The sequence below is a fragment of the Pyrgilauda ruficollis genome, unplaced genomic scaffold (genome assembly GCF_017590135.1).
Source record: "Pyrgilauda ruficollis isolate IOZ18807 unplaced genomic scaffold, ASM1759013v1 scaffold100, whole genome shotgun sequence".
NCBI lineage: Eukaryota > Metazoa > Chordata > Aves > Passeriformes > Passeridae > Pyrgilauda > Pyrgilauda ruficollis.
Window position 1 is genome coordinate 1319228 of NW_024508102.1, and position 23160 is coordinate 1342387.

The 23160-nt window shown below is 47.9% G+C and overlaps 2 protein-coding genes and 1 long non-coding RNA gene across 10 annotated transcripts in view; 1 reads left to right on the forward strand and 2 right to left on the reverse strand.

The window, feature by feature from the left end:
- The window catches only part of BRPF3 (bromodomain and PHD finger containing 3), a 20593-nt gene extending 7782 nt beyond the window's left edge, over nt 1-12811 (reverse strand). For 3 of the 6 annotated variants that reach the window (XR_005955097.1, XR_005955098.1, XM_041467110.1), the window contains exons 1-9: nt 10884-11286; nt 6876-8278; nt 5755-5911; nt 5165-5296; nt 4163-4291; nt 3506-3818; nt 2164-2427; nt 1531-2008; nt 365-462 (exon numbers count right to left, since the gene is read on the reverse strand). Coding sequence is in view for 4 of the 6 variants with exons in the window: in XM_041467110.1 (XP_041323044.1) it covers nt 365-462; nt 1531-2008; nt 2164-2427; nt 3506-3818; nt 4163-4291; nt 5165-5296; nt 5755-5911; nt 6876-8278; nt 10884-11141 (3232 nt within the window). In the remaining 2 variants the exon portion in view is untranslated. Of the gene's footprint in view, nt 1-364; nt 463-1530; nt 2009-2163; nt 2428-3505; nt 3819-4162; nt 4292-5164; nt 5297-5754; nt 5912-6875; nt 8279-10883; nt 11287-11908; nt 12031-12690 lie in introns of those variants that run through there. The other 3 variants (XM_041467124.1, XM_041467141.1, XM_041467132.1) reach the window with 3 other exon arrangements.
- Nucleotides 11712-15700, forward strand: LOC121353409. Of its 2 annotated transcripts, XR_005955111.1 has the most exons (3): nt 11712-11846; nt 12814-12931; nt 15463-15700. It is a non-coding gene; the product is annotated as an uncharacterized LOC121353409 (long non-coding RNA). The 2 variants fall into 2 exon arrangements; XR_005955112.1 differs by lacking the exons at nt 11712-11846; nt 12814-12931 and adding an exon at nt 12035-12572.
- The window catches only part of MAPK13 (mitogen-activated protein kinase 13), a 17505-nt gene continuing 7154 nt past the window's right edge, over nt 12810-23160 (reverse strand). Inside the window, exons 6-14 of one of the 2 annotated variants that reach the window (XM_041467203.1) lie at nt 22742-22789; nt 21716-21830; nt 21300-21371; nt 20747-20826; nt 20278-20356; nt 19235-19411; nt 16415-18930; nt 14602-15462; nt 12810-13201 (exon numbers count right to left, since the gene is read on the reverse strand). In XM_041467203.1, the coding sequence (XP_041323137.1) occupies nt 18851-18930; nt 19235-19411; nt 20278-20356; nt 20747-20826; nt 21300-21371; nt 21716-21830; nt 22742-22789 (651 nt within the window). In that variant the 3' untranslated portion in view covers nt 12810-13201; nt 14602-15462; nt 16415-18850. The remainder of the gene's footprint in view (nt 13202-14601; nt 15463-16414; nt 18931-19234; nt 19412-20277; nt 20357-20746; nt 20827-21299; nt 21372-21715; nt 21831-22741; nt 22790-23160) is intronic. The other variant, XM_041467194.1, reaches the window with a different exon arrangement.

Here is a 23160-nt window from a genome sequence, read left to right on the forward strand (position 1 = left end):
TCAGTACAGTCAGGTTCAGCACTAAGATAAAGCCACAGTCTCCTAAATCATGGGTCATGTGGCTTCACATGAACTCTTCAACACAGAAATGCTAATCAGATTGAGTCACTGAAATCAAATGGCCCCACAAAAGATGGATTTGGTCATAGATATGAAATGGGCCAGTCTTGGTCCTGGAAAAGGAGTGATCTCCATTAATGAAAATGTTATATGCAATAACCTAAATCTGTAACAAAGCAGGTAACAGCACCCAGGCAGGGCCAGCCTGGGTAGTTTGTGCAGGACTGGCTCCTGGTGTGCTTTGAGATGTGTTCCCCCTGGTTCAGGTGGGGCCAGAGCAGGGGTGGAGGGCAGCAATTCTCACCTGAGCCACTGAAATCAGAGTCTCCATTCACACCCTCCAAGAGGGGCACCCGAGAAAGAGCCGGCTTCCCTCGGCTCCGCTTGGGAGGCACCAAACCACTGCCAGGAAGAGGAGGAAAAGTAGGGCATTAGGAGAAAACAGATTATCCTGGACAACAAAGACAATGCATTCCCCAAACTGGGTTAAAATCCTGAACAATTACTGCACTGGTGCATCACTGACATGAAAAGAACACTGAACACTTGTGCAAAATGTGATCTCTTCTGGTGAAAGCACACTGGACATCATCCCAGCTTTGCCACGAGCCACGAAAAGGCTTCACAGAAACCCAGCTGTAAACAGCAGGAAGAAATCCAGTGAAGACTTCACGCCTGAGAGCTGATGTAATGATGCCTGGAGCTTGCATGAGCTACACCAGTTGTGTATAGGTTTGAGAGATGACACAGCAGCCCCCCAGTAAAACTCCAAAGTTTTACTTCAGTAAAACTGAAACTGGATTTTGCCAGCCCATATCCTGAACATCCTTTCACCCCCTTACTACAAACATTTCAGAAAATGGACTACCTCCACCTCGATATTTTTTCACATACTGTAATTTTTTTTTCTTTTATAGTTTTATAATAAGCAACCTATTGAGATTTTGGTGCTGGGAAAGAAAGACTGGAGAAAAAGCAGCAAACAGAGCTGCTCCTGAATAGAAATAATTGCACAAGTTATCCACGAGACATCAGAAGATGTCAGGTGCTTGCTTAAAGTCTGTTCAGTCATGTTTGAAGTGCCCAGCTCTGCTCAAACTTCTGAGAGGAAGAAAGTAGCTGTTTAGTAGGTGGCAAAAGTTCAGCTTTACCTGCAGTGCTGAACTGAAAATTTGAATTCAAGTTTTTCCAAGTTTTGGTTCCCAAGAACTGCATCAGCAGAGAGGATGTGCATGCACTGAGAAAGAGCAGTGTGACACACACCCACTTGCTTGAAAAATCAAGCCCTGCTTTTGGGACCTGCAGCTGAAGAGGACAGGATGAAAACTCAGCAGCTTTTTGTGTTTTAGAGTCAACACACAGGTAACAGTCTGGGCTGGGTTTGGAACTAAGAAGTCAAAGAACAGAATCAGAGAGATTAACCCAGACACAGAAGGTGTTTCAGGGAACAGCTCTGCCTGGGCCACTCACCTGCAGGCTTCAAACACCAGCCCGCTGCCCAGGGCAGAGCGCTTCCGCGCCTGTCGCTCCCCGTCGGGGCAGGAGGGTGAGTGCTGCCCGCCCTGCCTGTGCTCCTCCCCGTTCTCCAGGGAGCACTCCAGACCCCTCTGCAGCTTCACACCGTTCTTGGCTTTTTTAAAAAGGACCGATGTCCGCCGGCCCACGCTGCTGAGGGCGGGGCTGGCAGCGCTGTCTGCAGGGGGCAGGGCCAGCCCGTTGAGGCCGTTGTTGGACAGCAGGCGTTGGAAAGCCTGGCTCTCCTGCTGCAGAGCCTTCTTGTCGAAGAGCTCCCTGTCCGACACCATCCTCCTCTGCAGCTGGTTCAGGGACCTGCTTTCACTGATGGGTTTGAGTGTTGGAGGGTCCTGCAGAGAGTCCAGCTCTGAGAGGGTGGGTGCAGGTCCTGTGGGCTCCAGGGTTGGAGGGTACGGGAGCTTGGCACCATCTCCTAAAGGAATAAAGAACCTGCTTGAGCTTTTTAGCAAGACTCATTCCCAAAACCACCAACAGCCATTCCCATCTTTCACTAAGATCACAGGAGAAACAGCAGGCTTCGACTGCTGACGAGCACTAGAGACCTGGAATCAAAATCCCGCCGCTCACCTTTCTCCCCTTCCTCATCCCCTTCCCTGGATGCTGTCTCCAGCCCCTCCCGTGGCACAGCGTCCCCGTTGGGCAGGGCCTTGCTCTGCTGCTGGGCCAGTTTGTGGCGGATGGAGTTGATCTCGCGCCGCAGGAGCCGGATGCGCCGCGTGCGGGCGCCGCTGGAGCGCATGGAGCTCACCGTGTCCAGCTTCTCCAGCAGCTCCTTCAGCTGCGCCTCCAGAGACAGGTGAGCCCGGTTCTCCGGGAGCAGGATGTTATCCACTGCAGCACAAGAGATGGGAACAGTGAGGGGAAGGAGTAAGGCTTCTTGGAGAAGCTTCTGGGGCCAGTGCCAGGCCTCATTCCCTTTGATGCTGTCCATGAATCAATCGCTCTAGCCTGGGGATTTAGCAGTCAATAACTCTGGAGCTTGGACTTGTTTCTTTGGATAAAAAGCAGCTGATTCAACTTGCACTGTCCCTCAGTTCGTGTTGCTGCCCCAGGGGCAACAGTGAAAAGACATGTCTGCAGCCCACACAGAACAGCTTGTGATCTAGGCCCTTGTCAGAAACCTATTTCTTTGTCAGATTAAATGACAAAATCAGACCACAAACATAAGCGGCCAAAACGTAACATATTTTCCATTCCTCTGGCTCTGCTGGAGGGCTGGCATCCACTGGAGCAGGACAGACAGCTGAACACCTACACAAATTTCATAATGACTGTCCATCTGCACCCAAGAGGGCTTCAACATTTAGGAACCAGATGGCACACTGCAAGCTCTGTGTGCCTGATGGCTGTACTAAGTTTAGCCAAGTTACTCAACCAATGCTTTGGAGCTGCATCTCAGGAGGGCTGTGGGAATGGATGGGGTTGTGTTGGGAATGGAAAGTCTCAGCTAGAAGAATTGCTTAGGTCCCAGTACCTTCACCCCTCATCACTCCCTTTCAGCCCCCAGTGCTCCATCTAACCCAGCTGCTGTACATTTTGCCAGTTTGTAATGAAATATATGAGCTTTCCCCAGAGCAAAAAATCCCAGACCCAAGTTTGCACTGCTCTTTAAAACAGTGAGCTTGTACAACATTCCTGGCACAAATCAAAGAGCACGGGCAGTTTACAAGGTTCTGCCAACACAGACATGCACTAGGAGAGCTGGAGCTAAGCTGCACCTAGCTCAGAGTGCCCAGCTCACCTGAAATCCCACCCTCTGGGGTTCTACAGGAGTTCTATACGTGCCTAGATAAACAGACGGACAGGAAAATTCTCATTTGCAGAACGGCTACAACTTCCATGCAGGCCGAACAACATGCTCAGAACTAAAGATCTAGCAGAGGGGAAACAACCACTAATCATTACTCACCATCCTCCCAAGAAAAGCGGTAAAAGTCGTGGGGCTTGGGCGACTCAGGCAGGTGAATCCCCACGGCGGTGTCAAAGCCGATGCTGTCGGCCTGGCGCCGCGCGTGACGCAAAATCGCTCCCCCGAGGTCCCGGAGCCGGACAGCTGCTCGGTGGAAAATCGTGTCTTTAGCATTATACCTCATGCAGTTGGCAACTATAAGGTTAAAGTCTTCCTCAAATTCATCCAAGGTTCGGTACAGGTGGGACTCCAGCTTCCGCCTCATGGTGGAAAAATCCATTGGGTTGGAAATGAATTCCAGGTAATCTGGAACCTAAACATATAAAACCTGTACAATTACAAAAACCATTTACTAGCCAACCAGAGCGCACCCATCACAAGCACTCTTAATGCCCCTTCCACTGGCAAGGGGCAGCAACAGATGTTCATTGCTGTGTCACCCAGGCAAGGCAGACACACCCTGGCTCTGCAAAACACTACTAATCTAAGATGTGCTAAACTTTCAAAAAAAAATACCCTTTTTTTGTCCTGGACACATCACGAGTCCTTTCTGAGATAGTTTTTAGTCCACCAGCAGCTTGAGACAAGGTGGTTTGTGCTCCTGCCCAGCAATAGCTCATCTACAACCCACTAAGCACCTCTAGGAAAGAGACTTGCCTCGTTCAGGTTAACAGGCTCTGTGAAGATCTGGGCAGCATCCTTCTCCTGCAGCAGGTCCAGGGTTGTGCGGAGCAGGACATTGAACGGGGTCAGCTGCAGCTCCATGGCAGCCTGCTGCACCTTGACCTGGCAACAGGAACACAGCCATGAGGGCACTCACTGAGGACAGGATCTGAGGGTGGTGTCTCCCTCCAGAATCATCCCCCCAGCTTTACTCAGTGGTGGAAACCTCAGGCCAGCATTGTTGTAGAACTTCTGGCAAACACCTTGCACTCTCCATGTACATTGCCCAGTCCACTCCTTTTACATGGGGAACTCCTGTTTATTCAATCTTACAAAGTCAAAACAAGAGGAAACCCCAGAAAGTTAAAGGATACTACAATTAAAAATGAAAACAGGCTTTTCATGCCTGGTAAATTATCCTGGAGAAGTCCCTGCCTCAAGATATTGTTATTATGCCAGTTAGTAATATTATATAAAAATTAAAAGTATGCGGGCATTTATATGAACAACAACATCCATAATTAGACTAGAGAGCAAAAACAAAGTTTAAGACATAAGCTCTCATACTTCAAGGCAGAAACCAAACAACAGTGGTTAGATGTCTGCAAATTCCTACTACAGTTCCTTCTATCCTCTAGGAAGTCTCTAATACTGCTTGATTTCAAGCAAACAAGTTGTAGCACTGAAAATCTCCTGCATGGAAGATCTACTCAAAGAAGACTGGAACAAGATAAAAAGTATTTATTTGTCCTTTAACATCTTCATTTCTTTGATCTTATAATCACTTGTTATGTCATTAAATCAACACTTCAGTAACAAAGGTAAGCAAGTCTGTTTACACAAAGCAAACTGCATTTGATGTGCTCAGCGACAAGACTGCATCAATGAGAGAATGAATATAGACAGATACAAAGATCACACTTTTCCTCAAAATGCACAGAGAGCTTGCATGGGACTGAAGTTAAGGGCAGGAACTCGACAGCCAGAACTCCCCACCTGCTCCCGTTTGAGCTTTTCCCTCTTTCGGATGAGCTCGATGAGCAGCCGAGCCCGCTCCAAGTCATGCCGGAGCTTCTGCCAGTACTTCAGCTCCTCCTTCACTGCACTCGTCTTCTCATCCTGCTCCTTCTGCAAAATATGAGTGGGGTGAGATTAAAAACACCACAGGCTTCCTCTGTTCCCTTCTTTTTCTAGAAATCCTCTGGGAATTGCTCTCAGAGTAATTACTGCCTTGTTCAGACCGTGTCCCCTCCTTCCTCCAGTATTTAGCTGTCTAACAGAGAGAACATCAGCTTTTCTAGATTTTACCTTATCTAGGTTTACCCTTGCACAATGCTGGGTCTTCTGACTCAGGGACAAGCTCCCACCTGCTGTCTCACCAACACCAACTTTAGTGGCATCATGGAAATGCCACTAATGCACTAACTCAGTTCTTCAGGCACGAGCACACCAAGAGGAGACCGAGAGAGACTTAAATCCGATCTTTTCACCTCGCTCCCCTCCCCAGCCCACGTGTTAAGCTCAGCTCCTGCTGGCAGGCAGGCTGTGAGTGTGCCCTGTGAGCTGAGCTGGGCAGCAGTGGGTACCTGCTCGGCGTTCCTCTGGGACTGCAGGTGCGAGTGCAGCCGCCGGATCAGGGGCACCCCGTTCCTCGCCTGCCGCTTCAGCAGCCAGTAGTTGTGCAGCCTCTGCATGAACTGGTTCTTCCTCTGCAGGGAGAGCCCACTGCAGATCTTGTTCAGCCTGAAGGAAGCACAGAGTGTCATGGAGCCAGCTGTAAAGCAATCATGGCTTTGCAGAGCTTGGGGTCTCCTGATGAAGCTTTGCAGTGTTGTGTCAATGCTCACTGAAGTACACACGAACTGGGACAATCTGGGATCTCCTCACATGCAGACAGATTTGCCCCCTTTTCATACTGGAGGGTCCCACCAAGCACTTGCTACAGCACAAAGTAGGGAATCATCAGCTGCAAGCCTTAATTTCAAAATTCAGTTCCAAACCTTAATTTCAAAACTACTTCCCATGTCAAGAACCTTCCAGGGGCCATTTAAGTTTGATGTTATTAATCCGGAGCCTGGGAAATAAACTTGACAGGAGTCCAAGAATAATGGGTCACCTATTCTAACCTTTGCTTACCATTCTTGTCTTACACATGGTGCCTTATCAGCCTATCTGTTAAAATAGACACAACATACTTCCTAAGGCACCAAACAAAAATTCAGCACTACCTAGCTCTGCATGAGGGAGAGCTGGGAGAAAAATACAAAAATACAGCCAAAGTCAAAGCTGCTTGCAATACTGTCAGGTTTGACAGGTTCTATGGTAAAAGGAGGAATTAAGAAACTATGAAGTGAAATCTCAAAAATCCCAATAGTGGGATGATCCAACCTGTCTACCAACTTGTAATGCCTCAAGTATTTTAAAAATGCCTTCATGGTAGATGGGTGTTTGCCATTAGGGACCACCACAGAGTCTGCATTACACAACAGCTTGGGATGGCTGCTCAGCAAAGCCAGAGAACCACAGTGACACACAGAAGAAACCCAGCCACAAGTTATGCTGCAGGGCACTCTGAAAACAGTTATTGCTACAGCCTTGACTGAAGATTCAGTGTTTCTAAGGTCAACAATGAGAAGGACTGAGTCCTTAAAACAAACCCTGTTCAGCTGCAGCTGTCCAACTCCTTCCCTAAACCAACAACACTCACCTGTAAGAGGGAATTTGTGCAACGGTCACCACGGGCATGGACGAACGCCCTTTGGTCACGTCACCAGGCTCCTTTTTGATCTTTTGCTTCAATTTCACTTGGTTTTTCTTCACAGACCCTTTGAGAGGGCCAGAATTGACTTCCTCCTCTTCCTCCTCCTTCACAGTGACTTCCTGCCAATCACCACCAGCAGCTGGGCACCCTCTTCTCACCGTGCCAGGCGGGGAGTGGCTCTCACAGTAGGCAGTCTTGCGCACGGTGAACGTCGTGCCGTTGATGCTGGTCTCCCTCATGGGCTCAATCTTCATGAAGAGACCGGCTCTCTGCGCACAGGTGACGTGGAAGGCAGTGTAACAGTTCACCTTGTGGCATTGGATAGCAGCTCCCATGCCCTTCTGCTTGCAGATACAGCATGTGAGCTTCCACCGAGCTGGAGGGATGTTATTGATCCCTTCGATGGGCTCCAGGAACACAGTGTTTGCAAAGCAGACCTCCGGGATCCAGATGGCACAGACCACGTGAGCCCAGCGGCCATCACTGGTCTGCTTGAAGGCTCCCCCTTTGTTTGGGCAAAGGACACAATCCACGGGGCGAGAAGGGGACTGTAAGCAGCAGCGGCAAAGCCACTGCCCCTCGGGGATGTAGGGCACACCGTAACACTCCTGGTGCACGGCCAGATTGCAAATGTCACAGAACAGGATGACATTGCTGTTGTGACACTCATCGTCCATGCAGACACAGCAGAAGGCATCCTCATCGATGAGGGACTGCTGAGCCCCGTTGTTCCGGCTCTCGAGGTACGACTCCTTTTCCAACCGATCCACCAGCAGCTCAAAAGTGTCAGCAGAAACTGTCCCATAACCATCAGCCCTTCTCTTCTCGTTGACCATCTCCAGCCAAGCCAGATCCTCCTCATCCATGTCATACTCCACTTCTACGTCGAGGTCCTCGGGAGGCTTTTCAATGTACCGGTAGTAGGCAGCAGGGAGGGGAGGGGCATCAGGCTGCCTGAAGGAGTCCACCACACGGAACTTGGGCTGGGGCAAGTGCAAAGATATCCCTGGCGCATGTTTGGAGCAGGACTCCTTCTTCTTGCCTTTGGAAGGTGTTTTCCTAGATTTGGAAGTGAAGAGGGGCTGCTCGCTGTTCTCCTTGTTGCTGTTGCACTCGGTGATGTCCTGGGCTGTCAGCTCGTCCTCGGTGATGAGCTTCAGGGGGTCGTAGATGCTGATGCGGTGGAGCCGCCCGTCGATGTCCACCTCCACGATGCGCTGGGCCTGCGCGTAGGTCAGCGTCTCGCGGCTGGGCGAGCACTTGAGGCTGTAGGGCGAGGGAGAACGCCTCCCCTCCAAGTGCTGCCGGCACCTCCTCCGAGGCTTCCTCATCCCTGTGGTCCAGAGAACCTGGGAAACAACAGGACAGAGGACAGGGTAAGACAAGGAGACAAGCAAGAAGCAGCACAGACTGAAAAACTCACTCAGTGCTGTAATAGAGAGAATTGCTACCAGGAACTCCAGCAATTTTGGGCTCACTGAGTCTTCACACCTTACATACAGGCAGGTATTTGATATATTAGCCATTTCCTGCAATGTGTATCAGAGCAATGCACAGCACCCTCCAACTTCCTCTATTTGCACCTCAGATGTACATTCCACCACAGCACCAGTGAGAAAAACTCCAAATAATTTGACAGCACAATATACAAACAGTCTGCTGTGCACCAGATCAGCAAACCATTCAAACCCCCTGAAACTCAAACAACATTGGTGCAAGAAGATGTGAACGTTCACATATTAAGCTCACACAAGCCAAATAGTTTTCCTCTGCTCTTTTTCCTCTGTGACTTTTCATTTATATCCCCAGATGTGCTGGTGAAAAGGAATGCACCATTCAGGTCTTATGAATGCAGTTTCCAATTTAATTCCAATTTAATGTTTTTTTTGTCAGCTCCAGATGAGAAAACTAATGGTTTTCCCTCAGTCCAGGTTTCACAGCTCAGAGCTGCCACCATCAACCCTTCCATTCTGACACTGCAGATGCAAAAAAAGTCCCACAATGAAAAAATCATCCTCCAGTTTCACATTTCCTTCTGTCAAGGGTCACAAACAGAACCAGAGGATGAACTGAGCAAAGCAGCAGAAACCAGATGAGGGATAAAAAGGCAACAAGCAGCATGGATCCCAATGGACTTACGAGCTCTGGTTTTAGCCCCTCTGGAGCCACAATTCCCATTCATCCACCTGAGCCACCTGGCTATGGAGAGTCCACAGGGCTACAAGCAGGAAAGCAGCAAGACAGCTCCCAGCACCAGGAGCTGTGAAATGGCATTTGCTCAGAGCCTTAACAAAAAGCCCCAGCCAGCTCTGCCCGCGCAAACTGCTAATCAGCAAGCCAGATAATTAGCTGAGAGTCGGCTGCTGACATTAAGGAGGTGCCTGTCAGAGGGGAGCAGAGGAGAAGCCTGGGGAGATGGTCTGGGGAGGATTCAGACATGGTGGCAGCAGCTCGGTGATCGGAGGGCGAAGGAGGGAGCTGGCAAAGAGGGAAAGCAGAGGGGAAGCCAAGTGAGTAATGCAAGAGAGAAGGGCAGAGTCAAGGATGGGAACATGACTTGTGGGAATAAACAAGCTGAGGCTGTAAGAAGTCGGAAAGGAGACAAAGAAAGGCAAATGTAAATTCTCTGTGAGAAGATAAGCCAGCCCAGAGCTTATCTGTTGCTATGCAGAGGCCTGAAGCAGCACCTCACCCTTATTTAAAGCAATCCACATTCAGTTCCTTTCTGTGGGACCCACAGACAAGGAAACACACCACAAACCCACAATTTGTGCTCAGCCAATGCAGTATTTGTGCTCCATGAAGGACATAGTTCCAGAAACTCTCAATTGTCTGCCACAGCAAGCAGCATCTCACAGGACCAGGACCTACAAGAAGTCCAAGCTTAGTCCAGAAAGAAGGAGCAAATTCCAGGAGCAATATTTTTTCAAGTACTGGCTCTGTGAACCATGAGATTAAGCCATGACACCACCTGTGTCTTAAGAAACAAACAGGCTCTGGGAAAGATTTCCAAACTCTTCCCTGCATCCACAGAAATAAGCTGCAGGTGCCAGTTTCAGTATGCACACCTATAATGAGGGAGCCTGTAAATAGAATTTTACATCACATGTAAAATAAAATACGATAATTTCTACCTGCAAATATAGGTACCACAAATTAAAGTGACTTTAATCAGTCACTTGATCCACACACTGCAGACACCCAACTGCACTCGTCCTAACTGAACTCCAATGGCTTCAATCAGTAGGAGAAAAGAATTTTAAAAAGAGGTTATAAAGGTAACTTGATCATAAAATAAAAATAATAATTAAAAAAAACCCCAAACAAACAAACAAAAAAAAAATCCTGCTGACAAACAGCTTTGTTACAATTCAGGCTGGTACAAGCAAAGAGGATATTGGAGGCAAAAAGATATATGGAGGATAAAGTAATTATTATGAGCTGCCCACACACATCATTAATATTGTGTTCAGGAAAAATGAGGTAACAGCCAATTGCTTGGAATGCTGAGGGACAAGGAAATTTCAGTGAAACAAGCACCTGAAAGGGTTGTTTTATCTGTTAATGGGAAAAACAAGCATGCAGAGCTCCTTTAGTGCAACAATCAGTGTATTTCTAGACAAATTACCCCAAAGTGGGCTTTGCACCACAGCAACCAACTGCCATAAAACAACTTGTTTGTAAAACACACAATTACTTAGCACCATGAAGAAGCACCTAAAACGGCACGGAAATTGCTGCTAGCGAGAGCTGAGTGCCTGAAATGAGACATACACCAGGATATTAGGAGAGACACCTCCAAAATACCTTGAAAGCAGCCGTGAAATCAACTCAGACAACTGAGCTGAGCACTGTGACCTTGCTGTTGCCTACAACAGAAACTTCTAAGCAGCATCCTAGGAATGTTTTGATTCCCTCTGCACACCTGTGCTTGCCCATGGTCCCCTCACACACCTGCCAAGGGTTTATGGTCCTCACACCACCATTGATGCCTACAATGAAATGTGTCGGTGCCCAAGAGATGTCACACAGCTGCTTGTCTTGGCACATGCAGGGATCTCGGTCTTTATCAATGCCCTGATACTGCTGGAACCAAGTCAAGCATGGGAGATGCACGGGCACCCTCCCTCTGGAACGGGGAGGGTGCGAGACGGGCTGCGGATGAAGTTTCAGGTATAAACTCAGGGCCCAGCAACAGATGGGGTGCGCCATGAGCGGTGTCAGATCTCAGCAGCAGCTGAGGGAACGGCGACATGCCCTCAGCTGTCAGGCACAGGCGGGAGCTCCTCTCAGGAGCTACCCTGCAGGGAACTCCAGTAGCAGCCAGCGACTGAGCCAAGGCACGGCAGGGCCTCGGACAGAAATGAAAGTGGTCCTAGCAAGGGGGCAGGAGAAGGCGATGAACTGCGGCGGGACCGAACCCCGGCGGGACGGAGCCGCGGCCCGGGCCCCGTACGCGGCCGCGCCTCCCCACAGAGCCGCCACAGCCCCCAGAGAGAACGAGCGGGCGGGGGCGCGCAGCGCGAGCGCAGAGGGGCTGCACGGCCATTGGCTGCCGCCGCCGTCCATCACAGCGCCATCGCCAATAGCAACGCAACGCTCCGCGGGGCTAACGGCGGGTGCGCTCGGCCCCGCCTGAGCCAATCGCGTGGGAGAAGGTGGGCGGCGCCCCCGCCGAGCCGCGAAGAAGGGGGGGCCAAGATGGCGGCAATGGGGGGGCCCGGTTGACACGGCGCTGCCCGTTCCCCGTCCCCGGGCGCTCTCCGTCGCTGCCCCTCCTCAGCGAGGGATCGCGGGCCGCTCTCGCCGCACGGAGACGGAGCAGGGATGTGGGAGAGGCCCGCAGGCTGCGGCGCACCGGCCTCCCCCAGCTCGTTCCCGCCCGCCCGGTCACCTTCCCGCGACCCCGGCGCGGGGGTGTGTGAGGGAGGAGAGACCCCTGAAGGAAGGGTGTCGCGGCCTCCCGCGCAGAGCTTTACCTGGCCGGCTCAGCGCGCCGCTGCCGCGGCTTCTCCACCGTTGCCGCCGCCTCCTTTTGGGGGGAATTTTTGTTTTTGTTTTTCTTTTCCTTTTTTTTTTTTTTTTCTTTTTTTTTTTTTTTCGCCCCCCACCACCCTCACCTCCCCCCCGCTCCCCCCCGGGGCTCCAGCGCCCCCGACGCTCTCGGTGCTGTGGAGGCGGGGGGGGGAGCAGGGGACACACGCTCAAGATGGAGGCGGCGGTGGCGGCGCGGGCCGGCCGAGCGGCGGGGAGAGGCGGCAGCCAGCGGCCAGGCGGGGGAGGGGGCTCCGCGCTCCGCTCCCCCCGCGGGCAGGCACCGCCCGCCCCTCCCCGGTGCCTTCCCACACCCGGGCCGCGCCGAGCGGGAGGCCCCCGGGGGCTGCTGGTGACGGGAGGGCGGGGGGTCGCTCCGCGCTGCCCTCATGGCTCAGGCGGGGGTCGCTGCCGCCCGTGTCCCCCTCCGGGGCTGACGAGGCAGCACCGGGCAGCCGCGGCCTCCCGGAGGCCGGAGCGGGATATCCCCGCACCTCGCCTGCCCCCCACATCATCGCGGGGTTGGGGTTCGGGAGCTCGGTGCAGCCGTGTGCGCCCATCCCAGGCCGGTACCTCACGGGCGGGAGCCGGCAGGCCACGGGGAATGAGGTGGGGTTTTTGTGCCAGGCTCGTTTGGGGTGTCTTCATTTTGCAGCCCACTTTTTTTTTTTTTTTTTTAATTTTCTCCGCCTCCCCCTCCCCTCCCCCCTGGGGCGGACGGGCTCACCCAGCCGGCGGCGGGAGGGGAGGGCACAAGATGTCGGCTCCGTCCGCTCCGGCTACTGCCGCCTCCTCAGCGCCGCCTCCTCATTGCCGCTGCCGCCGCTGCTGCCGCCGCTGCTCCCGGCAGGAGGCGTGGGGTCCCAGGAAACACCCTGAAGCGTGGTCAGGTGCCAGAGTCCAACTACACTCCCAGAGAACCTTTGCCTGCCACAGTTAGTCTAAACAAGCAACATGAAACAAACCATGTAAATAGCAAGAGCCTGTATTTATTTTGTAGGCCAATATTTCAGGTCCAGATGGCCTCTTCACGTGCAGAGGTGTGACAGGCTGGAGGGACAAGCAAGAGAGGGATTGAGGGGATTGAACAAGGAAGAAGTTGAGTTAGCAACTGAGATAAGAATTGAGATAGGAATTGCAGAGGCTCCCACACTTACTTTTTATAGAGCATGCCACATACTTGAGCATATGTGTGTTCCACCTCCCACTCTGCGCAGAGTATTGCATAATATCACCATCTGAATTTATAGAATTAACCGTTTTAGAAGGAAGCAAAGAATGTTGTTTTCCCTCATTTACAGTCCAGCTGGAGATCTTTTGTCTCTTAACGTATGTTAACCATGGAATCTGAGAGCATCTAGTCTGTGACAGTCTGTTTTGCAGAGTACTCAGGTTGGACCAGAGCTTGTTACAGCTTTGAAAGCAGAAAGAAAAAGATGTTGCTTACTGCTGAACAGTCTTTACATACCACCTTTGAAGTATATACTGTGTATATATGGTGTATACTTTTTTATAGGTCTACTACTTACATATCAAAACTTGAAAATAAATAATAAGCTATTCTTGTCTTGCATAAAAATAACATATCAAGGATTTAGAAATAAACTCCCAGTACTCTCACTGATTTACAAAGGATCTCACCCTCAAAAGAACAGCTGTATAACAGTATGGTCCTAACCATGAAGGGTAAAACAACCTACAGCTGCATTTGCTTCCTGGTTAAACAGTAAATAAAATAATTTCACTGATAAGTGACTTCAAAGGCTGAGAGAACTGGGTTTGTTCAGCCTGGAAAAGAGAGGCTTTGGGGTGACCTAATTGCAGCCCTTCAGTACCTGAAAGGAGCCTACGGTGAGGATGAGGAGAGACTTTTCCAAGAGCATGTAGGGACAGGGGGAATGGTTTCAAACTAAGAGGAGGTTTAGATTGAGTAATAGGAAAAAAATTCTCTGTGATGCTGGTGAGGCACTGGAACAGGTTGTCCAGGGAAGCTGTGGCTGCCACGTTCCTGGAATTGTTCAGGGCTAGGTTGGATGGAGCTGTGAGTAACCTGCTCTAGTGAAAGGTGTCCCACAGCAGGGGATCATCTGCAAACAGATGTCAAGTCCCTTCCAGCCCAGACCTTTCTGTGATTTTCCTTCTTTATTTGGGTATTTTAACAAGGTTTTACTTGAATTTTTTTTTTTTTTTTACTTTTTTTTTCTTTTAATGGGATCAACTTTTACAAACATTTTTTGCCTCAGTTTTGAAACTTTATACTCTTAAATTTGCACTGGAATTAGCTTATTATAATCATATTAGGTTCCCTATTAAGAACAGTGGCATGACTCGTGCACAGAGATCAGACATCTCTGATGACTGAGGGCCATGTGTTACAGCATCAAAACAAGTTATTCATCATTTTGTTTTATAGCAAAGCTGTGGAACTAACAGGTTATTTGAAAAAACGTTCTGAACTTCTCTCAAATCCCAGAGGCACAGCTTAATTCAGTTTCTTTGCTGTCCCAGTTTTTAAAGGGTCCAAGTGCAAACTTAGTTGCTTCAAATGAAAGCAGAAGCCAAGACACCTCAAACAGAGTTGGGCACCTTCATTCATATTACAATTTTCTCCATGTTTATTCAAGCATATAGGACATACCTAAAAAGGGAAGAGAAGTATTGTTTAGAATTGAGAGCTGACCTTTTTCTTTGTTGATTTATTAAGCCTCAAAACTGACTTATGTTTGTATCTCTCTTTGGCTGTTTGTTCTGCTGCTGTTTTCTTCAGAACTGCTGAAATCAGAGCAATTGCTAAACAGGTGCCTTGTGCATGAAAGGTTAAAACCTGATATCTCAAAAGTGATAAGCCTCAGTTGCCATGTATTTTCACTGGAATTTTACTTATCTATTTATAACCCTCTTCAGCCTCACATCAGAGGGGTTACACAAGCACCCAGCACTACCTCATCAGTGCTCCTTATTTTTTTAATCTCAATGTCTTCTAATTTTACAGCTTTTTTTTTTTTTTTGGTTGGCATGTTCTTAAGACAGATCTGAAATGATGGTTTATGGCAGGAGAATTTTTATTTTTCCAGCCAAACCTGGCTAAAAGAAGTTAACTCACTTTCATGTAACAGCAAATCAATGAGGGTTGCAAATATCCTAACCCTTCAGTATTATTTAATGGAGTGCATTCCAACAAAAAAAAGGAGAGCTGGCTGAATCAGCTGTGAGCCAGCACCAGCTGAACATCACATTAAAAGCTGTGTAAGCTCATGTGCTCAGGAAATGGCCTTGTAGAGAGAAATCAGGCAAAACATCCCCTAAACCACATTCACCTGGAAACTGTGACATTTTCAGTGTAGATTTGGACTCCATGATCTTAATGACCTTTTCCAAGCTGAATGATTCCATGATAAGCACAATTAGTGCAGCGAGTGTCCACCCTTTTGGGGGGAAAGCAAATCAGTAGTGGCTATTCTGGTCTTCATTCAATCTTTCTTGTCTTTTTTTCTCTCAGCTGTGAAAAGAAAAACAGCCATAATCACGTTTCCAGCCAACACTCTGCTGACCCATGATACAGGAAAAATGCAGAGGATTAGGAACGCTTTCCCTGGTTGCTCAGGCAACAGCAAGACATGGGAATATGAAAAGGTACTAGCATCCTTTGTACAGAATCTCACTAGAGCTCTCAAATATGTTTATAATTTTCTGTTTTTCTTCTTTCCCATTGTCACATACGTAAAACATGAACATTATTTGTTTAGTCTGCTACCTAGAATGTGAAAATGTTAAATATAAAAACAGATAATTGTCTTTTTCCTACAGGATAAAATAAGTTGTTTTCTAAGAGGCTGTGGAAATTTTCAGAATTGTGCACTGAAAGGTTTCTAGGTGGTATCCAAAACACAGCTACTATTATCTCTCTTTAAAAATCCTCTAATTTTGTGGTATCTCTTAAGAAAATAAAATAATTATTCCTTCATCTGCTTTTTTTTTTCCCACTTACATGTGCAAATGCCTAACAAATAGGCCCCATAAATCTGCAACTTCACAGACCTAATTAACAGTCAAAATAAACTTACAGAGAAAGATTGTTTCTGAAGGCTTTATTTTCCAAATTAAAAAAAGATGCTTGGAAGTCAGAAATTAATGTAAGAATAGCAAGTAAATAGTATTCCAAGTTAAACATCTGTAAGTTATCTGAGACAGGCACAAAAATTCCATCCATATATCTGTGTAAATTTATATCATAGAAACGTAATACAAACAGCAAACATATTTTTGGCTGGCCTGATCTATGGAATTTTGGACCACTTATTGGCTGAGGGATTTTTATCACTTGGTTTTGTGTTTTTAAGTATGTAAACTATACTTGTAATGAAAGGAATGTCCATGAATTATGTGTCAGTGTGAGTCATCGACCAGGCACTGCCTGCACCTCTGCATGAGGTAATTCTGCTTTGACTCACAGTGTCTGTCAGGGTCACACACCCCCTCTCAGTTCTGGTGCTGATTTTGAAGGATTCCAGCCTTGGCCTGAGTCACTGGCTCTGTCAAGCAGGTGTTTTTCAAACTTCTTTCAGGAAATGTCAATAGAATTTCCCCCCACCTCTCCCTTCTCCTTGCTGTTCATTGAAACACGTCCTCAGATGCCACAGCAGCACTGGGATGGTTGGTCTGTACAGATACTCCTTCCACTACCAACCTGCTACATTTCCTACTGTCTATTTTGAGTTCTTGGATGATACATACCACAAAAAACCAAATATACATACACCTCCAGGGTTCTGGGCTTACAGAGCACCTGCTCCCCACATTTGTTGGGGTATTGGGTAATCCTGTTGCACAGAGTTCTGTCAGTGTATGGGGTTGGTGGGTGAATGAATGAAACCAGAGCATGGAGCCCACACAGCAGCTGTTGGTATTGCTCTTGCAATTTCAGAGCATTCAGGGTAAGTGTAAACCTACCAAGAAACCCAGAAACCCAGTCCCTGAAACTGGGTGTGCATTCAGCAGAAAGATTGATGCTGAAGAGCCTTTATGTGCTGTCCCTAAAACAAGTGAGGCTGACGTTTGCAGAATTCTTCTCACACCTATTTGTATCCCATGTCCCCAGTGCCTCTTCATGCTTGTCCTCTGCTCAGACAATTCACAAAGGGCATTTTAAATTACTCTTTACAACTATCCAAGTCCCTTTTCAACTCCCAGCAGACTGCTCAGTACATTCCTTTATTGTGAAGATGTTTTCTCCTTCAGCCATCATTACTGAGACAGAAGACTCTTCAGGTCTACCTATCCCCTTTTGAAGGAGGACAAGATGATAAGAAATACCCTGCATTCCCATTTAGTGGTTCATGAGTTCTGTCTGAATCTGGCCTTAACAGATGCCTTTGACTTTAGAGATGACTTTCTGCATAAGAGAACATTGAATTTCCACGGAATTGAGGACACATCACAACAGTTCTGTGCTCGCTGTCCCTACCAAAAAGAGGAGTGGGGCAGAGGCCTTGTACATGACCCAGACAGATATGAGCCAAAAGAAACCTCATCTTATCATCATGGACCATCTGTGCAGCTACAGCAGGCAAACATCAACACCATCCTATCAAAAAGCTGCAGTCGCTGCAGGGTTATCCCCAGTGCTGCATGCCATGAGCTGCAGCAGGGAGGCAGCCAAGCAACATGACATCACTGTCCAGTTCCCAGTGGAGAAAAGAGATCAGAAAATTCTGGAAATGTTGCAGTTTTTTCTTACTTATGATCTGTACAGCAGAACTGAACATTGCTTAAGAAGAAAATTAGAGAGTACTGAAAACAACCAACCTGGCTAAACCAAACCAAAATAAGTCAGCAGCTATAGAAGAGGGATCAAATATAACTGAGGTCAAATACTTTTCTCTAGTCCTGGGGACTCTGTGCTCTGAGCTCTGATACAGAGAAGGCCCTTGGCTCTTGGCACATATCCCTTGGGATGGACTTTGGAATGATTGGCTGAGCTTGCCTGATCACCCTAGGGAAGGTGTTGCAGTCAAAGGTGTTATCACAACGAGCAGCTGTGCCTGTGCTATCAAGTGACTGTATTGATAAGCTGTGGATCTGCAGATACTCCAGTTTCAGCACAGGCTGGAAAATGTCCTGCAGCTCCATATTCAAAGTCACTTGTCCAGCTGCTTGGGACTCCCAGTCTGTCACTGTGGGAAGTGGCTTCGAATTCCCAGGCTGTGTTTGCTGCCTGCAGTGAGGAGGAGACAGCACTGATCAAATCCCAGGGAATTAAATAAACAGGGGAAAAACAAAAATAAAAAGAGGCAGTGGCTCTTTGGAGGGGAAGCAGCTGAGCAGTATAATATGAGAGGATGAGTTTGTAGCTGATCCCTTGGTGCCCTGGAGCTGACACTCTCCCAGCAGCTTTGCTCTGCTGGGTGCTCTGTGACTGCTCAGGGAAGCAGGACACAGCCAGAGTGAGATTGCTTAAGGTCTTGTTATGCTGAAATTCAGTATTTCTGATCCTTTTGCTTAGGACTCACTTCCTAGTCAATTTTACCTTTTTCTTTACCACATCCATAATTAATGTACTAAACTCTGTGCTTGAAAAGACTAATGAGAAAGAATGAAACACCTCCTCTCTCAAGTGGACAAATACAGGAAAAAAATAAAAGGAAACATGAGGTAAAATTCTCTCACTTAAAGTTTCAACAAGAATATATTTGTTTTTTATGTTGAAAACTGTCTGGGGTGCTTCCCCTTTAGAAGAACAAAGTCCAATGCCCACAGCACCGTGTCATCCTTGTGTTGGCACATAGAGAGAGGTCCCACAGGCCAAAAGTTGGCCACCAGCAACGCAGTGTGGAATGAATCTGATGTCACCAGGGAGAACTGAGTCCCAGCCACAGCTGCACCCATGGCTATAATGACATCCCACTTCTCTTCTTTGAATCCTTCCGTGCAATGGGACTGAAGGTCAAGATCTCCTTGTAAATGTGCTCTTGAAAAACAGAACAAAATAACCATTAATGTGTGATTTTAGAGGAAACAAATAAAAGTTGGAGCGTTGGATGTGCAGAAAAAGGCATTCAGTGGCAGCTGAAAGAGACAAAGGAGAGAGACAAAAAAAGTCTGCCATAAGAGCTGGAGGGATCTTTGCTGAATGGATAAAAGCCAGAGATCTGTGCACCACCACTGAGGCATCAGCAAGCAATCAGAGCTTCACTCACCATCTGTACAGCAAAGAAAGAGGGGTAGGAAAGTCCCATGCTAGACAGGCACCTCAAAGAAAATCAACTTCTTACTTTTCCACTCCTCTATGGAAAGCTTTTCATGTTCCAGAGAATCATCATAGGAGTGTTGTGCCTCTGTCTCCTCCTCAATATCTCGGAACTGGTCGAAGTAGGGGTGAGCCAAGGCCTCTGTTGCTGTAAGGCGCTTTTCCACATCCAGCTGCAGCATCTTGTCAAGCAGGTCCACAGCTGTGGAGGAAGGGAACGGGGCTGGGCAAGGTGCAGGGGAGCACAGGCACCCTGTGCATGAACCCTGCAGCTGTGGCACTGGTATTTCCAGTGTTTCATCTCCACACCTGAAGAGTGAGGAGAATCCTCAACCTGGCCAAGGCAGCAAGGAGCTCCCATCAGTGGAGATGCAAAGTCTGCCCAACAACAGCCTCAGAGACCTCTTACTAACAGAAGTTAAATTGTGCAGAAATAACAAATTAGACCTGAATAAGCCTTGCTGCGCAGACTGGGCTGCAGAAACATGAGGAGTAAGCCACCAACCTCAAGATATTTTTCAGTTTTAATCATTTATTTCATTCAGAGCCCTACATCCCAAAGGAGTCTTAACATGAGTAATCCGTATAGAAACCTATACATCCCTGGTAAAGAGGAGGGCAGGAAACTCAGATCAGCCCCATTCCCAATTGGTTTTGACATTTTAAGACTTTCTTCCATTCAGTTTCTAGAAGAGTTTTGCTTGCTCTCACCTCTAACCTGCCTGGGAAGAGAGCTCTTTCTAAGAGATTATTTTTTACCCTGAAAATTTCACATCAGCTGTCTGTTAAATATTGCTAGATCCAGGTTCTACACTGTATTTAAAAGTAACATATTTTTTAAAAAGTAGTAAATGGCCAAGAGCAGCAGAACATCACCACTGTAATGCAAATAAAAGATAATTCTGCTTTTAACTGATACATGTTTTCCCTGAGGAAGGGCAGATGCAAACTGCAAGGGAAAAAAGTAGCGAGAAATTATGAGGAGGAGAAATAAAGTTGGGGCTGTGGCAGTCAGCCTGCCTCCTTTCCAGCTGTGAAAACTCATGAGAAATGCTGGAGATTACTTACCCTGAGGATTTGCTTTAGGGAAAAGCACAGACAAATCCTTCTTGGGGATTTTAGGAAGGGACTTGATATAACTCTTTGCCTAAAAGAGCAAGGAAAGCACAGTTACTGCACATGGACAGCTGAAATACAGCTCTCAGTCTCAGCAAATGAAGAGAAGAGCAAAGCATTCCAGATGTCCCATTTCAGCAGTTTACAAGGAGCTTTTTATCAGTTAAGACAGAGAAACACTTTTGTTTTAAGAGCCAAGCAGGAGAACAAAGATTGGTTTGCTGGGGCATCAGGACCTCACATCAGGCGCCCTGCCAAACACAGCCATTCCCAAGGCAGCACCAGGTCCATCAGCTGTGCCACCAGCACAGAGAAATGCCTTCCTTGCCTGGGAAAAAGGGCATTTCCCTGCTGCTGTAGAGGCAGCACCTCTCCCATGCCAAGCACAAGTCAGGACCCAAATCCACAGGAGCTTCCTTACCGCTTTGTCCTCCAGCTTCTCCAAGAAGTCCTCTCCTGGATGCCCTGTTACCTTCAGGATCTGGGTTAGTTGATCCAGGTCTGGCAAGCTGTGTTAAAGATCACCCTTTGAGGAGCAAAGCCCCAGCCCAGCTCAGCCTGCAAGAGTACAATCAGCTCATTATCCAAACCCACCACAGTCACACCAGTAGAGATTCATTAGACTGGCAAAAACAGCTCCAAGCCTTTCCTGGAATGGCACTTCCATCAACAGATCATTTTTCTGGCACAACTATGCCAGGACACATCCATGGGCTTGGAAGGATGTGCAAAGCTTTGGGAATGGAGCTATGGCCACACAAGGCTGAACAGCTGATGAAGAACCACCCCACCATAGAGGTGCATTTCTGAGGTCCCCTTCTGTTCTCTTCCCCCAAAAGACTGGTCCTTGTGATTACCTCCTGATAAACCAGTCTGACACCTGTTTTTCTCAGTAGCCTCATTCATAAAAACCCTTCCACACACACTAAGAATTATTACTCTGCTGAGGCAAAAGGTTTAGCTTGAAAGGATACAGTCTTTTCCTTTAAAGAGTGTTTTCCCAGTCAGCATTTCTGCCATGATACAGCCAATAGACCAGATATCCACTGTTGAGAGAGAAAAAGGAGGGAGGGGGGAAAAGGAAGGAAAAAAAATTAGAAAGGCAGCAGTGGTTGCTGGGGCTGTCACTTTTGCTGTTGCTTGCAGTAAGCACTGATTTAAATTTCACTCCCACCCTCCTCTGTTCTTTCTATGCTGCTAAAATCTCTGCTTTCATAATTTCCTGCAAGCAGCAGCTCTGGGAGTTGTGCAACACCTCTGGGACCTGCTCTGCTCCAGGGAACACTGATGAAAAAGAGGAAAAAACAACTGGACAATTCAGTGGGATTTGAGCCAGCAGGATCCCCCAGCTCCTCAGCAGGGAGTCCCAGGCTGGGGCAGGGCTGCTCACCTGTCTGGTTGTAATGCATCCAGTTGAGGATGACCTCTGGGGCTCTGTACCACCGTGTGACCACGTAGCCAGTCATCTCAGCATCAGCCTGCCTGGCCAAGCCAAAATCCAAGATCTGCAGTGCCAAAGAAAGAATAAGGAGAAGGGAGGGCAGGAGAGAAAAGAGAAATCCTATGGGCAAGTGAGACTCTACTTCTAAGAGAAAATGGAGTAGCTCCAATCAGACAACAAAGCTCCAACTACACCACAGACACCCATGGGATGGTTCAAAGAATTTATGTGGCTTAATTCCACTGTAAATTGCAAGCCAGCTGCAAACCCTGTTGTCATGAGAGGACCCTGCTGAAAAGATCAGTGCTTTGTGCTCCCTGGAAGGTCACTGCCTTTCTTGAAGCTTAAGTTTGGAATCAATGTGCTTTACTGGAGTTGGTCTGTGACCTGGTGGTGAAGGTGTGCCCCCAGGTCACCACAACTCACCCTTTCCTATAAGAACACCTTGCAGGTGACACAGCATGGCCTCTCCCTCAATGCTGAAGATGAACAAGCTTGACCCAACCTTTATGGGCAGCAGAGCCACTCCCTGAAATATACATTACAGAAAATGCATGCTAGAGCACCCCACCAGCCAGCAGCAAGCAAACCCTTCAGAGCAACCCTGAAAATTACTTTGTCTGGAATCACAACCACAAGGTCCATGAGAACCAAAGGGCAGCTGCAGCTGAATGCAGTTCCCCTTCAGGGATCATTCACCTCTGCAAGTATTGCTCAGCAGTGCTGAATTTCTCTAGGAAGTCATTACACACTGCCATCCACGAGGATTACAGTGACAGAAGGCTCATTTGAGGTCTTGTGTCCTGATTCAGCAAGTGACATCAGCAGGGGAGTATTTCCACTGCTGCAGCCCAAGGAACACAACGCCTGGAATGGAGGCTCGGGAGGAAAGAGGAAACATGACAGTGCCAATTTCCTGCTGCCAGAGCAGTTCCCCACGAGCTGATGTGCTGCAAATGCTGCTTTGCCACCTACCTTCAGCTGGCAGTCTTCATTCACAGCCAGGTTACTTGGCTTCAGGTCCTACAACAGACAGGAGCAGAAAAATTGGATGTTTCAAGCTGCAATACATCAACACGACTCTCAGCTGAACCTCTGCTTGCCTTTGATGGGGTCCCATAACACCCCAGGTTCAGCATCAATTCAGCAAATGACTGAATAAACACCATGCCTGCTGTACTGTACAGCATTAGATTACTATTTGATTCCTTTCTGAAACAGTTTTAATGCAAAAAGCATCATAAAATGCTTCTCAGCTCATCAGAAAATACAGTATTTTCTCAAAATCCTGCACAAATTAACAAATCCAAACATATATGGGGTGTAGGATGGAAAAGAGAACAGACAGGATGGAAAATTAGAGCAGACAATGCTATTAGTGAAATGATGGTTGG